The sequence below is a fragment of the Pelmatolapia mariae genome, linkage group LG1 (genome assembly GCF_036321145.2).
Source record: "Pelmatolapia mariae isolate MD_Pm_ZW linkage group LG1, Pm_UMD_F_2, whole genome shotgun sequence".
Taxonomy (NCBI): domain Eukaryota; kingdom Metazoa; phylum Chordata; class Actinopteri; order Cichliformes; family Cichlidae; genus Pelmatolapia; species Pelmatolapia mariae.
In genome coordinates, this window is record NC_086227.1 from 17,492,152 (window position 1) to 17,508,259 (window position 16,108).

A 16,108-nucleotide genomic window follows, 5' to 3' on the forward strand; every position below is an offset into this window, starting at 1 on the left:
GTTAAAAGTAAAGCTAACTAAGCCAAAAAGTGACGTATCCTTACATTTAAGCAATAAAAAATAATTCAGCTGCACTTTGGTTTAGCAGATATTCAATATATACTAACAATATAAATATGTGGAAAAAATATTGATAAAATATATGCAATATAGTGCATAAGCAGTGATTTTGCAGACTTTAATTTAAAGTCCGCAAAATCACTGCATTTTTGTTAATTTTTTTCACTAATGTATCACTTTAGTGCTACTTAAACTTCTGTTAATTTTGGTACTGTCAGAAAAAATAAAGAAATAAAAAGCAAAGACAGACGGCACAAAGCCTGCGACGAAAATAAAGCACAAATAAAAGAAGAATAAAAGAAGATAAAAATGAAAAGAGAAGAACGCATTAGTGCACTACTGTAGCTCCATTGCAACATCTGAGGCTTTGCCATGACACTGCATACAGCCTGCGTCTGTTTTTAACATTTCAGCTTGTCTTTGATTTCACTCATGCCATGACCAGACCACCTGTGTGTGAAAGCGTGAGTGTGAGAGATTGGGGGAAAAAAAGACAAGAGCGATGTTAGAAAAAAGGCAGAGAGAGAGAGAGACAGAGAAGCAGAAGGCAGAGATGAGCGCTATTAATGTATTTGCTTCCACTGCTGCTCGGCACCAAGCAACAAGGATCAAATGAACCATCTTTGACATTTGCAATCTGCCAGTGACATCACGCGATGTCTTGTAAGAAGGCCATTAAACCGGGTTGCTAGCTGTCAGTTGTAGCGCTGCGTGTCATCCGCTGGTATGTGTTCTTGTAAATTGTTTATATCTCTCTGGGAGTGTAGCGAACATATGGGAATTTTTCAGGAACAAGGTTCATTTGACAACACATTAGAAAGCTGACATGCATGGGAAACCAGAGTGTTACATTTGAAACCGTTAAAAATATAGGACATTACTGCGTTATAGACAGAATTAGGAGGATATTACTACTGGAGAGCTGGAACACACACACACACATATATATAAATAAATCTGTGTGTGAGTGTTTTGCTATTTTCTACTCACGCACCACAGTCATACACCACACTCATGGTGCCCTAATGAGGAGTTGTAGATGTTAAAAATATATTAATAATCAGTTAGAATATGCTTACAGCTACATTACTATATCTTATAGCCCATTTAAAAATTAATAGTGGTGTAAAGTAAAATGCTGCTAATCGACATATTTATAAATAATTCATATATTTATTATGTTGTTTCTTTGTTTTTTAAAGTGACATACTGTACACTGTTCAGTGTACTGTTATAGGAGCCTACTATAATGCCTTATGGAACACTTTGCGTAGGGCAGTTTTGTAATTTAATTTCTACATTTTCTGATTCACAAACTGAGCTGGAGGAAGTTTTTTTTTTTCTAAAAGAAACATTAGAGCAGACTGAGAGTGAACAGGCTGTGGAGAAATCCTAAGATGCTGCCAAGGATGCAGAGCAACAAACACCAAGAAAACAGAGAGACAGATACAGATGAAGCAGACGGAGAGAAAACCGGACAAGACACTAGCAGACAAACAGAAGGAATAGGCAGGTGCTGTCACCACACTTGGACACAGAAACAGGACCAACTAAATGCCAATCACAGTGTTTGGTTTGGAGAGAACATCCTGTAAAATTCCACAGACTTTCTGCTTCCAAATGTACACTTTATGATTTTCAGGAGCCAATACATATCACACTATATATATGTATTTATATATATATTGCCATCTATTTACAGACCTTGAAGAGCAGTCTCCAGTGACAGTGCTCTCATCTTTAGATCTCAGCCTGTTTTCTTCCCTTGCCTTCACTACTTGCACTTCATAAAAATCCGTATCACACATAAATTCACAAAGTCTGACTGCTACATGCAATTCACCAATCGACTGCAACTGAGACAGGGATGAGACACTTTTCCGAATACACTCCCTCCCACATCCCTGTGCTTCTTCAGAAATATCCCGTGCCCTCTCCCTCATCAACGACTCAAATCCCGCAGATTAAATACATTATCCTATCGAGCATTTGAATCATTTTTGTTTCACAAGCTAATTTGCATATAAATATGTTTTGCGTAGTGAGAGAGAGAGAGAGCTCGTCCCTTTTGTTTTCTCTTTTGGCTCATCGTGGCCTAGTCACTGTACCTGAGCAGCAACATGAAATCCAGTTTAAACCACAATTGTAAAACAACAACCAGTTGACAGCATGACTTTGGAGTATCCGTGCTTGATAAATTCCTTGTTTCACTGCTGTGGTATAAATGATGGCAACATCATAGAGGAGGATAATGAAAATAAAGTCTCTGCATCATCTGCAACATCAACATGCAATTTTTTTCCCAACTTGTAATAAGGATTTCATTATTTATTCAAATATTGAATAATATATCATTTTTTTTAAATTGTCAGAATAACTTACTTCTGTCAATTCAATTACACTTGGCCCAGTTTCTCAATATATAGAGAGAAAACACTGGGATTTTTTTTTAAACCACAGTCCAGTTTCAACTACGTGCTTTATATTCGATGTGGCTTTTTTGTGGCAACAGAAGAAATACATTTAATACTGCAAATGGGGAAAGTGCTTTAAGCTGCCCTAAAGCTTTGTGAGCCTTTGGAAAATTTGCATTAAAATGGTGCCTCCTAACACAATTATCTTAGTGGGATTTTTTTTACATCATCACTGTTACTGTGCCCAGCAGTCGCCGGGTGCCCTGGATGAAGGGTAATCTGATAATCTTGTTAGCACTTATTTACAGTTGAGTAGATAAAATATTTCACAGCAGGCTGAGGGGAGAACTTGGAAGTGAGATGACTCAGATCCAGAGCAAGATTAAAACACTAATCTACTCATCTGATGTTTAAGTGCCACGATAACACCGCATGGAGAGCATGTGCTTGCGCGCAAGTCGCTGTGTGTGTTTTGGAGTTGTGGAGGACGAATTCAGATCCTCTAAGCAGAAAAAAAAAAAAAAAACTTAATTAAAGTCCCAAACTGATAAATATGAGTGCCTATTATACTAAAAAATAATGTACTTTAGGCTTTAAAGTTAAAAGTGACTAAAGATAAAACACTGCATAGTTAATATTTTACCTTTTCATAACTTTTAAGTAGGTTTTCTTGCAAACGCATACCTTTTTGTTCACATATATTGACACAAAACCTTTTATAATATTTACATTATGTGATATTGACTTTGTTCTGTAAGTGCATTTACATAAGGACAGTGTGTGAGTAAATAGACTATAAGAATGGGATGAGCCACAAACAGCAGCCAACTCATTAGCCTGCTTGAAGATGTGGTCAGCTCCTGAGGTAAGCGTAAACATTACCAAGAATTTAAAGTGCAAGATTATAAATGCAATGAGCCTTATGGGCAACAGCGCAGCAAACTCCAAGCTTTTCTAACTGCATCCCATAAGGGGCCACAGTCAGGAGCCATTACACACACCTGAATTCAATCAGCAATAAGACACATCAATGATGGGTAAATCATTAGAATACGAATAAAAGCGTTACCATTAAAATAAGGGATAACTCTGAAAGACACTCGGAAGACATCACCTTGTCTCTCCGACAAGGTGTTGCCATGCGTATACGGTGTGAGCTCCCTTTAGGGGCAACAAAGTAGGAGAAGCAAAGACGATGGAAATTGCTTTGTGCTACCAAGTAATGAAGTTGTGAGAAATGACAATGACTTTGCAAGCTACCAAGGCCAATCAAGGGGAACACTTGTGGGACGGTGAGACTGTCGCCAAAAAATTGTCTCAATAGTTCTGTCATAATTATTGTGACAGGTTGTGTTGCTTCGCACTGATTGGACATGGATGTAAGACTGCATTGCTGCCCCAGTGTCCCCACTCAATTCCACAGCCATTAGTGTCAATGGCAATATGAGTGATTTGTTACTGTGCAAATAAGACTACCATCTGCTACCAAGAGAAACATGTGCTTGGTTGCGTAAATCTCCGTGTAAAACTTAACCACTTATTTCTTCCTAACCAAAGGGTAGCATTAAGGGATATTGCAATAAACATCTGATATTAATTCCATAAGTCACAAGAAATGCAAATTATAAGAAGACGATTAGCAACTTCATGCTGCAAGTAAAATCTGATCAAATTGTTTTTATGTTTGTTGAAGTCTTACTTTTACTTTAAACATACTGTGAGAAAAACTACTTTAAAATAAACCAATATTTAAAAAAGTCACGTTTATGCACAAGCTCCTCCTTGTAGAGACGATCCAGTCTGAGAGATAACAAAAAGAAGGTTTTTGGGGAGCATGGGGACCATTTTGGTGATGAACAAGCTTCATTGTAATGGCTTGCCAAATTGCCCTCTCCAGAAAAGTATTGCAGTTCATTTAACCATGAAGGTGATCTGACCCCGACCAAGTAGTATTACTTCTCTAAACATAGCCACATCTTAATCACAAGGGTGTCAGAGCAGAAAATACTCATATGGGTCCTTGTGGGAGGTGCCAACAGATGTCCTGAATTGTACTCTATGTAGGTAGACATTTTGTATGTATTTTTTATGTATATTTATTACCTGTGTCTATGTATCTTACATGTACCGTATACTCCCGTATCCAGTCGAATTATAAGATGTTGATTTAGCAGTAATGTATAACAATGTTAGAATAGTATGGTAGTATTTGTCACAGTGGCAAATGCCATACATGGTGAGTAACAAATAATTATGCTCTAATTAAAACAAAATCCAATTTACAAATACATGGTAATACAATATAATAGATATACATTATAGTACAATTTAGAAATACATTTAGAGACTTACATTTACTTAGATTTATATTTAAACGGGGCAGCTAAGGTAAAAAAAGTTAACAAAGTAACAAAAACAAAGTAAACTTTATGTTTATAGTACTTTACTACATACAGACCAGGCAAAATAAATGCACTAAAGTTGTCATTGAAAATAAAACCCGGTCTTCAGCACTTCACACTTATCACACCTTCTTTCTGTGCTTCTCCATAAACTTCAGTCTCCCTCCACTCTGCATGTTAAATGTAACCTGGAGCCAAGACAGTTCCAGAGGGGCTGCACTAAAATCAGCTGCTGTCAAATCGATGAATGTCTGAAACAGACAGAATAATCCACATGTGAGCATCTGTGCCTCAATGAAACAACACAGTGGTACTTGGGGGACCCCTGTGACCCACTCAAGTCAGCTCAAGTGTCTGTCTTTGTTGAGACGTGGGCACAACCGTTGATCTGTCCTGACATATTCCATGTTATGTAGCATGTCTGGTGCAGCAGTTGGGTCTGTTTCTTTAATTTACGATGACAAGGGAAAACATGTTAAAAATCAACCTCACGCTGCTCATTGACTAGGCACGGCGTACCATGAGCGATTCACCGTCTCTAGTGAGTACAAAACCTTCATATATTACATTGTTATCCATCTGTCGTGTTGCCTCCTGGATTATAGCGTAGCACTCACCCTCTGTCCAGCTGACTCTAAAGGTCTGCAGCCCAGCCTGAATGTCAGGGGCAGACAAGTGTCTGTGCTGCCAAGAAACCTCTGAACAAATGTCACAACACTGCTGCTGACAACCTTCTCTAAGTGCTTGTTAAATAAAGATGTGGTGCCATACACTTTAAATCAAGGTGCAAAAAGTTGTCATAAGAGTGATGTGGGCTGCTCCAGTCGGATGACATATTTTCACAAGTTGATGAGAGGTGGATAAGAGGTATTTTATAGGACATGTTAAAACTTGATGGATCATTTTTCTAAATTTTTTTGACAAATTGCCACCCTTTTGTATTTTGTTCCAAATTTCCACCCACTCTGTACTTGGCTCACTGTGCCCTTTAGAGTATTCAATGCTGAATGGAAGACGGCACAGGCTACTGAAGAGAGGAGGATACAGTATATTTCTTTATTATCCGTTCTTATAATGTTCTTGTATTTCAGACCACATGCTGTCTTTCATTTTTTCCAACATTCTGCAGTTCACTACAGATCAAAATCTTTTAATTAAAAAGGACATCTTTGGTGCAGCACATTTCCCGATGACGTGCCAACCCTTTTGAGCCAGTTGCCATCTGCCGTCACAGCACTGTGGCTGAGGCCTTATCCCCGGCAAGCTGTGTGAGCTGTGAGCCAGCAAGAGAGAAGGAGACAGACAGAGAGAGAGAGAGGAGGGAGCATGCATGAGAGAGAGAGAGTGAGCGAGGAAGTTCGTCTGGTGCATCTGTATCTGTGTGGGCCTCGGCTAAGAAACATGGATGGACCACACTCGCTCACGAAGCAGGTCACTTAATCTGCCCTGAGCAGAATCTGCTGTCAGGCTGCTCTCGTTCACTGTTTGGTTTTGCAACATATTAATTACAAGTAAAGACACTGAACTACAAAATCACATGAACGCAGTCACATTTTCTTAATCAAATTAAGGCATTTTGTATCTTCAGCTAGAAGTGATACATCTTTAATTGCTAATGCAATCTGTAAAAACACAACCAGCTCCACTAGCATTGTCTGCAGTGTCAAAGCATACTGCAGTTCGCATTATGTGCATCTCTTTTGAGGTGTGATTACACAAACTTATTTTCGTCTCTGACAATTTCCTTTTCAATTAAGAATTGGAGTCATTATTGTTTTTTATCCTGGCAGTTGTTTTTGTTCTCTTAATTGGCTAATTGTTTTGTCTGCAAATGTGAGAAATGAATGAAAAATGTCCAACCACATTCCCAGGGGGTCCTAGATATAATACACATAATAAAAGTAACTGTTTTGTTCCAGCAGAACAGTTACTTTGTAACATTGTTAAATTTCTGTTTTCAGCTTGTTTGATGTGTGTGAATGAATTCTCTTTATATACTTTGTGAACTAGCTTGCCCTGAAATTGCTATTTGGCTGATGAATATAAAAATGATTATACTAGCATTATTATGAAGTAAAGTTATTTGTACTTCTACAGCCCATGACCTGTTGGATGAAACATGTCTAAGGTGGTCCAAACTCCAGTAGCACAAGTATATACAGAACAACATCATCATCAAAGAGACTACTAACTAAGAGATAACCCAGTGACTTTTTTCACATGATGAGCCAGTCACAAGATAGCAACTCATTTGAAAATACATAGACATGATCAAGATGACCTGCATCATTTAAACACCAAAGCCTAACTAAGTATTGTTGCTGACCATGCCCATCCCACCAATCTGCTGGAAGCAGCCATCTTCTGATATCAGCTGATGTTCAAATCATCTCAAACTGGTTTGAGAAAAGGGAATAAAGGTGACTTATGTGACTTTGAATGTGAGATGGTTGGCAGTCCCACACATGCTGGTTTGAGTATTTCAGAAACTGCTGATGTACTGTAAATTTCCTCCACCATCTCTAGTGTTTACAGAGGCTGGTCCAAAAGAGACAATCTAATGAACGGCAGTTACCTGGGTGAAAATGCTTTGCTGATGTCAGAGGTTGGAAGAAAATGGCCACACTGCTTTGAGCTGATAGGAAGGTAAAAGTAACTAAAATAACTGCTCATTAAAATGAGGGTATGCAGAAATGCATGTCTGAATGCACAATTTGTTACATGCTGAAGCAGATGGGCAGCAGAAGACCACAGCAGTCATGCTTGTTAGCTGAGAATTGGAAGTTGAGCCTGCAATTCACATGGACCAAAATTGGATCATAAGAATTGGTCTGCACTGATGAGCCTCATTTTTGTCCTGTGACATTTTGTTGGTAGGGTCAGAATTTGGATTAAAAAACATGATAGCTTAGGACCGTTATGCTTTGTATCAACAGTTTAGGGTTGTGGTGTTGGTGGTGGTAGTGGTGTGATGGCGTGTGGGATATTTTCTTGGAGCACTTAGTGCCAAATTTCATTCAAACACCACAGCCTACGTGCATATTCTTGGTGACCGTATCCATCCCTTTATGATTGTAGTGTACTCTTCTGATGGCTGCTTCCAGCAGGATAACACACCACGTCACAAAGCTCAAATCGCCTCAAACTGGTTTCTTGAACATAGCCCAATGAGTTCACTGTGCTCAAATGACCTCCGCAGTCACCAGATCTCAATCCAATAGAGCACCTTTGGGATGTGGTGGAACAGGAAATTTGCATCATAGCTGTGCAGCCGACCAATCTGCAGGAACTGTGTTATGCTATCATGTCAGTATGACATGGACCAAAATCTCTGATGAATGTTTTCACCATTGTGTTGAACCTATGACATGAAGAATTAAGGCATTTCTCCAAGTAAGGTTTCACTAATAAAGTAGCCATTAAGTGTATACTCAAAACTTAGTATTCATGGTATGAAAATGGTTTGGTTCTAAAAGTGGCCTGGTTGGCCAATATATATCACACAGATCATACAGGCATCAGACAGAAAAGAAAAACAAATCTCAGGGCTTTATAATGTAGTACATTATAAAAAGAAACATATCTGTTTGTCTGTCTGCAAATTAAATGACAGTACTGTACTTGACCTTTTTTCTCAGAACTAACTCTGTTAGCACAACTTTGCTGACCACTAGTATGTATATAAGTATAGCTGGTGCATATTTTAGACACGGCAGTGATTTACACAAAAGCTAAATGAATGTGCTAACTGCGATTAGAACAACAAACGTGAAAACATGTAAAATAACTGGCATCATTTTCTGAAAGTGAATGAAAATGCTATCTGATTAGTAGGACTGTTTAAATTCAAACAAGCACATATTCACTGCTGACACACAGGTCGTGTGTCAGCAGTGAATATGTGCTTGTGTTTCTGTCTTTTTTTGGCTGAATGTTGAATGCATTCGTTGAAAGTAATGTAGAGCAGCGAGTTCAAAAGCAGAAAAACAAAACATGAGCACGTATGGAAAGCACATGGAACTGATGATGATATTTCTCACGTGTCAGCAAAGAAATCTGGCAGAGCATTAATCTAAGGTAAATGTTGTGTAAAGATTAGAAACTGCCTCGGAGCTTAATGTGAAATTATCTGACAGTTCGTGGTCGGAAATGAGTGTATAATGAGATCACCGTGGCAGTATAAGCCATCAGGGAAAACAAATCCCTCTCTACAAAATACCCTACTTCCTTCCATCATCGTGAGCAAAAGTGCACCACGGACTAGGCCGGCTTCCCATGCGTATGCAGAGTGAGTGATAAGTGCTTTAAATGCCTGAACTTTAAACCGTTCAAAAATTCCAAATCCCTACAATCTTCTTTGAGTAGGTCTTAATGTAGTTGGACTGTGTTTTAAGTACCGCTAGGATAAAACTCCTAATGGTCATCACAAACTGTAATCCAAAGGGATTCTGCTCTTAATCCAGGATCGAGGTCCAGGAAACTGTTCAGTGCAAGTCTAGTGCAATCTCATTTTATGGCGTGATATCTCTCTTGCTCTGACTTTACACCATACAGCACTGTGTGTTAGCTGTAAATATTTATGGCTCATCACATTGGAGCATAATCCAGATGCAAAGTAACATGGAAAATTAAACAGACAGCTGGTTGAAGGCAGGCATCACATGGACAAAGCATGTTTTTCCATTCTAAAACCTCGAGTTTTAAACATTTAATGATCAGTTTGTATATTTGAATTTAAGCCCCAGTGTTGTTAGAGTTACCCACTAAGCATCATTTGCAGCGTGCGACACTTTACATATAAATGAGACTCAAAACCTTAGCAACAGACGATTTATTTCGCCATTTGTTTGCAATGTTCTAGACAAACCTGTTGGTCTAATGATCTTTCACTAGCAACCTGTAAAGCACATGTGTGGAAAAAAAAAGAAAAAAAAATCAATGGCAAGTGAAAAGACTCCATCTTCTAAGACTGCCTGTAAATAGAGTTTGTAGTGAGACTCTTTTGTCAACTGGACAAGCTAGAATGATCAAATCGAGCTCAATCGCAATGCTGCCGATCCATCAGGGACAATAAAAAGTTTATAAATTATCATTTCACTAAACTATCTTTATACGTACATATGCACCAATTTATCATTTGTTCTGTAAAAAAAGTATTTACTGTAAAGTAATGCTGACTTTTGCTTCTCCTCAGAAAAATTTTAACTAAACTTACAGCAGAATCAGAGCACAGAATTCTACCTTTGTGACAGATGGTGTGTTTGTCACAGCAGTCTAGCTCTGAGGTATTTTTCAACACTATTTGTTCGCAAATGGTCTGCTAATATAACACACTGCCAAATGACCAAACACTGATTTATGAAGCTGTAGTAATTGCAGTAGTAACGCAAAAAACAAAACTGCATTCTGCCATAAAGCATATAAAAAGTCTCGGATCCTTGTGGATCTACAATTGAACGGGATGCAATAGTGTGCTTAAACCCAAGAAGTTTTACATTGCTATTTACTCTAACAGTGTGCGGTAAGGAGATGCATGTGGATTTATGCCACTGAAAACAGCATGGCACTGAGGGTGATTCTCAGGTCAAGGTGATTTGTCATGTCAAACAACTTTTCACCTCGACTTCTTCGGTTGTTCACCGGCCTGACAGCCTTCAGCAATGCCACAGTGTTTCCAGGCTCCGCTTCATAATTGATGAGGAAGAAGGGAATATGGGATTTGATCCAGAGTGGCAATGCCTTTTGGGCCTAGGACAGATGTATAGACGTGCTCATTTTAACTCTTCCTCTGAAATGGCTATGCCACTAAGGGAATGGTGACTAGCTCAGTGGTAAGCTAAAAGACATTATGAGCATTAAAAATGACCAGCTCTTTAGGGATTATACACGGCAGCAGAATATGACTTAGCACTTTAATATGTACATAATACTGAGGTGGAAAATTCACAATCCTGTGAAGTAGTGCAAGTATAGGGTGGGGCACTGGGGGAGACTGATCATACATCACACTGATGGTAGAAGTTCAAAGATAAAATATAAATTAAGGGATGATTTGGTTTTTGATCTAATGAAAAAATATGAAGAAATTAGACAGTGAGTTTCAATGTAACCATTTCTTGTGGTTAAGTATGATGGGACTTCTTATAAGTCGTAATACGGTGTACACTGTAACAAATCTTCCTGCTGAATTACAGTGAACTGCTGGCAGCTCTATTTGTCAGCATGAAACTGTGCAGTGCATCGACTACAACACTTTTTAAATTATTTTAAAGAACATTACAGTACTGTGCTGTAATTAGCTAAAGTAAGGATTTGAATAAACCTTACAATATATTAGTCCTAGTTTTTGTGAGATGACTGAAATGATGTTGTGGGACTTGAAGCAACATGATTTCACTAATGCAAAGAAAGTCAAACTCCAGCTTAGCTTAACTGCCAAAGAAAAATACCCTACTGTATTCTAGCTTGCTGTTCACATTGCATTTCTGAAACGCATCAGCATTTTGAGTATTCACTGTACTTAAGAAACATTAGTGCACTAATTTCCCTGTCATTTTTTGCAGCAGTATGTCTGAGTGCCATCCAAATTAAGAAAAAGATGCAACTAAATACCCTAAAAATTGCTCTTCACAGTGAAACAGATAACTTAGGTGAAATATTACCATAGGTGAAGGTCGACTGTGTAGTCTTTTGTCTAAACATTACTTTTTATGCAGTCACAGACCAAAGTTCTAATATAAATTTAATGCATTCACTTGTGTTCACACTCTATGATCTGTCTCGACTTTACACAGGGAGTTAAGCCTCCAACATAAAAGTGAACTGCACAGATCATTTATTTTTTTTGCCCTGCCACTCTTGCATCCACTTTCTTCTTCTTTGCTCTTCTTACAATTTCTCTCCCTTGTCGAATTGAAAGGGACGGCGAGCTTTAAGCTAAAAAGGAAACTGCAACGAATCGGATCACTGCTGAACTCTGAAGACATTTTTAAAACTTGATGTTTGAACTTATGAGCATCTAGTTTCATATGATTTGTGTCTAAAAGCAGGTGAAGAATATTACTTTTGGAAGGGCCAGCACTTTCCAGACTAAAATTATTGCTATGATTTATCAGTCATTTAATTAAATCTTTTAAGGTCTCTGCAAAATAGCTCATTTAGTTCTATTTTAAGGATGAATCTGTTTCAGTAAGCCTTAAAGGTGTCACGTGTTTAAAGTATATAAAAAGTACTTTTCTTTAGAGCGTGCTTTTTAATCTCATGCTCACAAATCATCCAGAATGCTTTTTTTGTGTTTTATAAATTGTAAACTAACAGAATCAAAAGCTGATGATGCTATAACTAGAAGAAACTGGCTTCAAAATGAAACTGTTTAATTAAGCTCTCTAAGCCCCCACCTTCCACATCTATTTCCACAGTTTTCAGAAGCCCACTCTCCTTTAAACTGAATGATGGAATCCAAATGTAAATAACTCAAGTGGAATCATTAATACCGGTGTTTGAATCGACTTCATAGCACAGATCCTTCCTGGAACTGTGCAAAGCGCCATCTGCAAACAGCTGCGGTTATATCATATCTCATAGTTTTGATGTCCACTAAAAACTGTTGCATAACTTTCTGTGTTAACCGTAAAATTAGAAAACGTATCCACTAAGCCTTTGAAAAAAACATTTGAAATCTTCAGGGTAAATATACTTATTTTACAATCCAATCTACTAAGATTTCAGACCAAACACTAATCAGTTTTAAATAAACTGTCACATTGAAATGAAGCAAATTTTTACTTATGCACACTGTAAAACAAACAAACAAACAAAAAAAAAAAACATGACAAAATACAAACTGCAAAGACAAACAATGCAAACACAATTCCAACATGAAATCTCAGCTGACCTGTGCTTTAATCTTTTCCCTTTTGCAAAGCTTTGCTCTTTGTGAAGGAGTAAAATAATGAATGCATATCAAACCGTCTGCATCACCACATATATCTATGAAAAATGTCTCAAACTGCCCTCCACATCCGGTCTGTGCATGAACTATTATTCATTTGCAATTGTTTAAGATGCATAATGACAAAACCATAGTAACCATCTGTACATGTATTTTGGCTTTTTTTGCACACTATTTTTTTCTGTTTTTTATTGTTTTTCTAATATATGTATAATCCCCTTTTTCCTTGTGTCCCTTGTGCTGCTGTAACAAGTGAATTTCCCCAGTGTGGGATTAAATAAAGTCTATGCCTATGTCTTAAACAGCTGCAAATCATTTAAATTTCATGCAACGACCTGGAGATCAAACACATCCACAGAAAGTTGTTGTGTTAAAGGATATGTTGTAATGTTTATTGCATTAAAGCTAAAGCCAGCAGTGCTAAACAGTCACAAAGCAACATCACACTCAAAGCAGCCATGAGAAAAAAAATTAAACTCACCTTAGCGACCCTGTTGGCAACTTCCCGACCCACCATTAGCCCCTGGACAAATGTCCTTGCAGCGATGAACGCTCTGGTGACCTGGGCCTTAAGTTTTCTGGGAATGTCTCCAAAAGGCTTTAGCTGATCTGTGTATTTACTGACGCACTCCAGGTAGTCATCTGTAAAGTGGTACTGGGAGTTAAGTAACTGGAACATGCGTTCCAGCAGCCTGGACCAGAAGTCATTTAGCATCTCTTCCAAGTTGACGTTGCCCCCCGTGTAGTAGCGCTTTAGCTCAGTGAACAGGTCCTGGAATACTTCAGAGTTCTGCATATACAGCTTCCCGTATGTCCGTGTGAACATACTGTTGAGTGACTTCTCAGAATTGTCCAGCAGTTCCAAGAAAAACTCTATATTTATGGATATTTTGGGAGATGGGAGAGAAAAGGGGATAGAAAAGACACAAAGCTGGGTCACCACATGATATTTACCATCTTCTTTCCCGCAGCCTAAACCAAACAAAGGCATGAGAACATCTATTGAAGTATGCCTGTTGTATCTATGGTAATTCAGTGGCTTATTTTATGGCCCTGTCTGCATATACAGGAGCAATGTATAGCAGCCAACAATAGGTACTTGATTATGTGAAGAAAGTCAGCTCAAGGCATTAATAATTTAATAGCAGAAATAATGGGCCACAAGGACTATGAATGATTAATGTAAAGTTTCTGATTGCATACTGTAACAAAATATTCATAAGTTTTAGACACAGACACTAGTATACATTATCATCCTGGGCACCCACCATTATTCCCAGACGCATTAGTTTCTCACTGAAACAATTTATTTGTCCACTGAGGCAGCTGGCCTATGGGCCTATAATTGAATATTGTGTTACGGAGCCTTTATTCCTTTTGAATTATCTGTATAGTGTGTGCCAACATTTTACTGTAATTACCTTTTTTAATCAGTATAATTGTCACAGAGTTAGTATATACACCTTACATTATGTAACGTTATGTCATTTTATAATAAACCTTTATGTCAATTACCTTGTAACATGAATACTTGCATTTCACAAACATTCTGTAATTACTGAGCACTTCATGCACATGCAGCGGCCTGTTATTGAGTCAGGTTGCTTAAAAATCAGTATTAACACAAAGAACATCGAAATTCACGAGTGAAATTTTGCAATTCAGATTTAACATTCAAAGCAATTATATTATTGTTTCTTTGTCATCTGTCTAAGTGCCTTTCTTCCATGTGAGCACCTGATCTCTGGAGTACTAACTCAGCCAACAAAGAGAAAAATAGAGAGAGAGAAAAAAAGCAGAATTAGCTGGGGAGTCTCACTGAAGCCTAGCTAATAGGATCCCATGTTCCTGAGTGCACAGGCGTAAATGTTGGGAAGATTATAACACGTCGCTCCAAGCACAAATGTCAAATATTCCTCCACTCTTCTTTGCAAACAAACACTGCAGACATTTTACGTGTCGTGCTTGCTAATAAACCATCGGAGGGCCTCTTCTTCTGGTTGGTATTCTGGGTGGCTGACATTTCTTTGCATTGTTAATGATAGCTGTCGTAACCTTACATGGTGGGCACGTGTTGTTCTAATGATAGTTTCTGCTTTGATAATATGACAACCCATAAGGCATGATGAATTGGTTCTCATGTAGCCAAGCAGGGTTTAGCTATGAATTATTAAGGAAACAACAAATTCAAAAATCATGTCAACTCTTAAAAATATTATATCTACTATACGGTAGAATACAATTGTTTCATTTTACAAGATTAACAATAAAATGAGCATCATGCCCCACATATTCGAATCATTCTTTACTGAGTGCATCACAAGAGTCAGCATACATATTTGAGCTCTTCATGTATAAAAGTAATGTTTAAACAAACTCCTGGCCATGACATCTGAATAATCCACATATCTGCACCAGTGTCACCATATGTCAACTGCAGCGCTTACAGTTGACATATGCCATATGACCAACTTTGTATTTCTTGCATTTTTTGTGTGTGTGTGCAAACGGTACGACGTGTCCACACCTGAAACTGCTATCAGTATAATCCCTAGTCACTCATTCTAGTTTCTTTGCAGCTAAATGACCTGCCACTACACCAACATTTGTTTAAATATTAGCAGCCTGCAGGGCCTTTTCCACTCCATTTTTCCAATTAGATCTGAATCAAGGACACGTAAGCCCTTGTGTATTCCGCATGCTATTGTATCCGTACCATTTAAATTGCTCGCACACTGAGCGGTAAATGTGGAAACTCATGCGCATACGCAGCCCCACATGTGGATATTTAACCTAAAATGATTTACACTCAATATATTCTGAAGTATTTCAAAATATTTGATTAAGGGTAGTTTGAGCATAAATAGCATATTATTTTTGTTGGTCAAGGATTCATTTAAAACTACTTGACACTACAGGGTCCTCCCGAGCAGCATCACCACAGGAGCTTATGAAGTGCAAACTAATCCAGAAATGCAACATGACCTTCACATGATGAGCTCTGACATTATGAAATGAGTGAAAAGAGCCCATTTATAGTAAATGTCACAAACCTGTGTGATACAGGTCTTAGGTAGTCTATGCTATAGACAGTAGCGTTCCTTGCATAAAAAAATTGTCCACATACCTTTTGAATACTTTGAATATAAAAATGGTGAGGCAGTGAAAGATGAGTACATTGCAGTTAATTCCCTGAAATAAATGACCTAAGGAATAAGATAAATTTAGCTAAAGAAAAAAAATACTAAACTGTATTGTAGTTTTACACGGCCTAACGTGGT

General features: G+C 38.0%; 1 protein-coding gene across 2 annotated transcripts in view; it reads right to left on the minus strand.

The window, feature by feature from the left end:
• Positions 1 to 16,108, minus strand: part of gpc6a (glypican 6a) — a 140,974-nt gene that overhangs the window by 62,836 nt on the left and 62,030 nt on the right. For both annotated transcript variants that reach the window (XM_063474269.1, XM_063474259.1), the window contains exon 3: positions 13,309 to 13,700. In XM_063474269.1, coding sequence (XP_063330339.1) covers positions 13,309 to 13,700 — 392 coding nt within the window. The remainder of the gene's footprint in view (positions 1 to 13,308; positions 13,701 to 16,108) is intronic.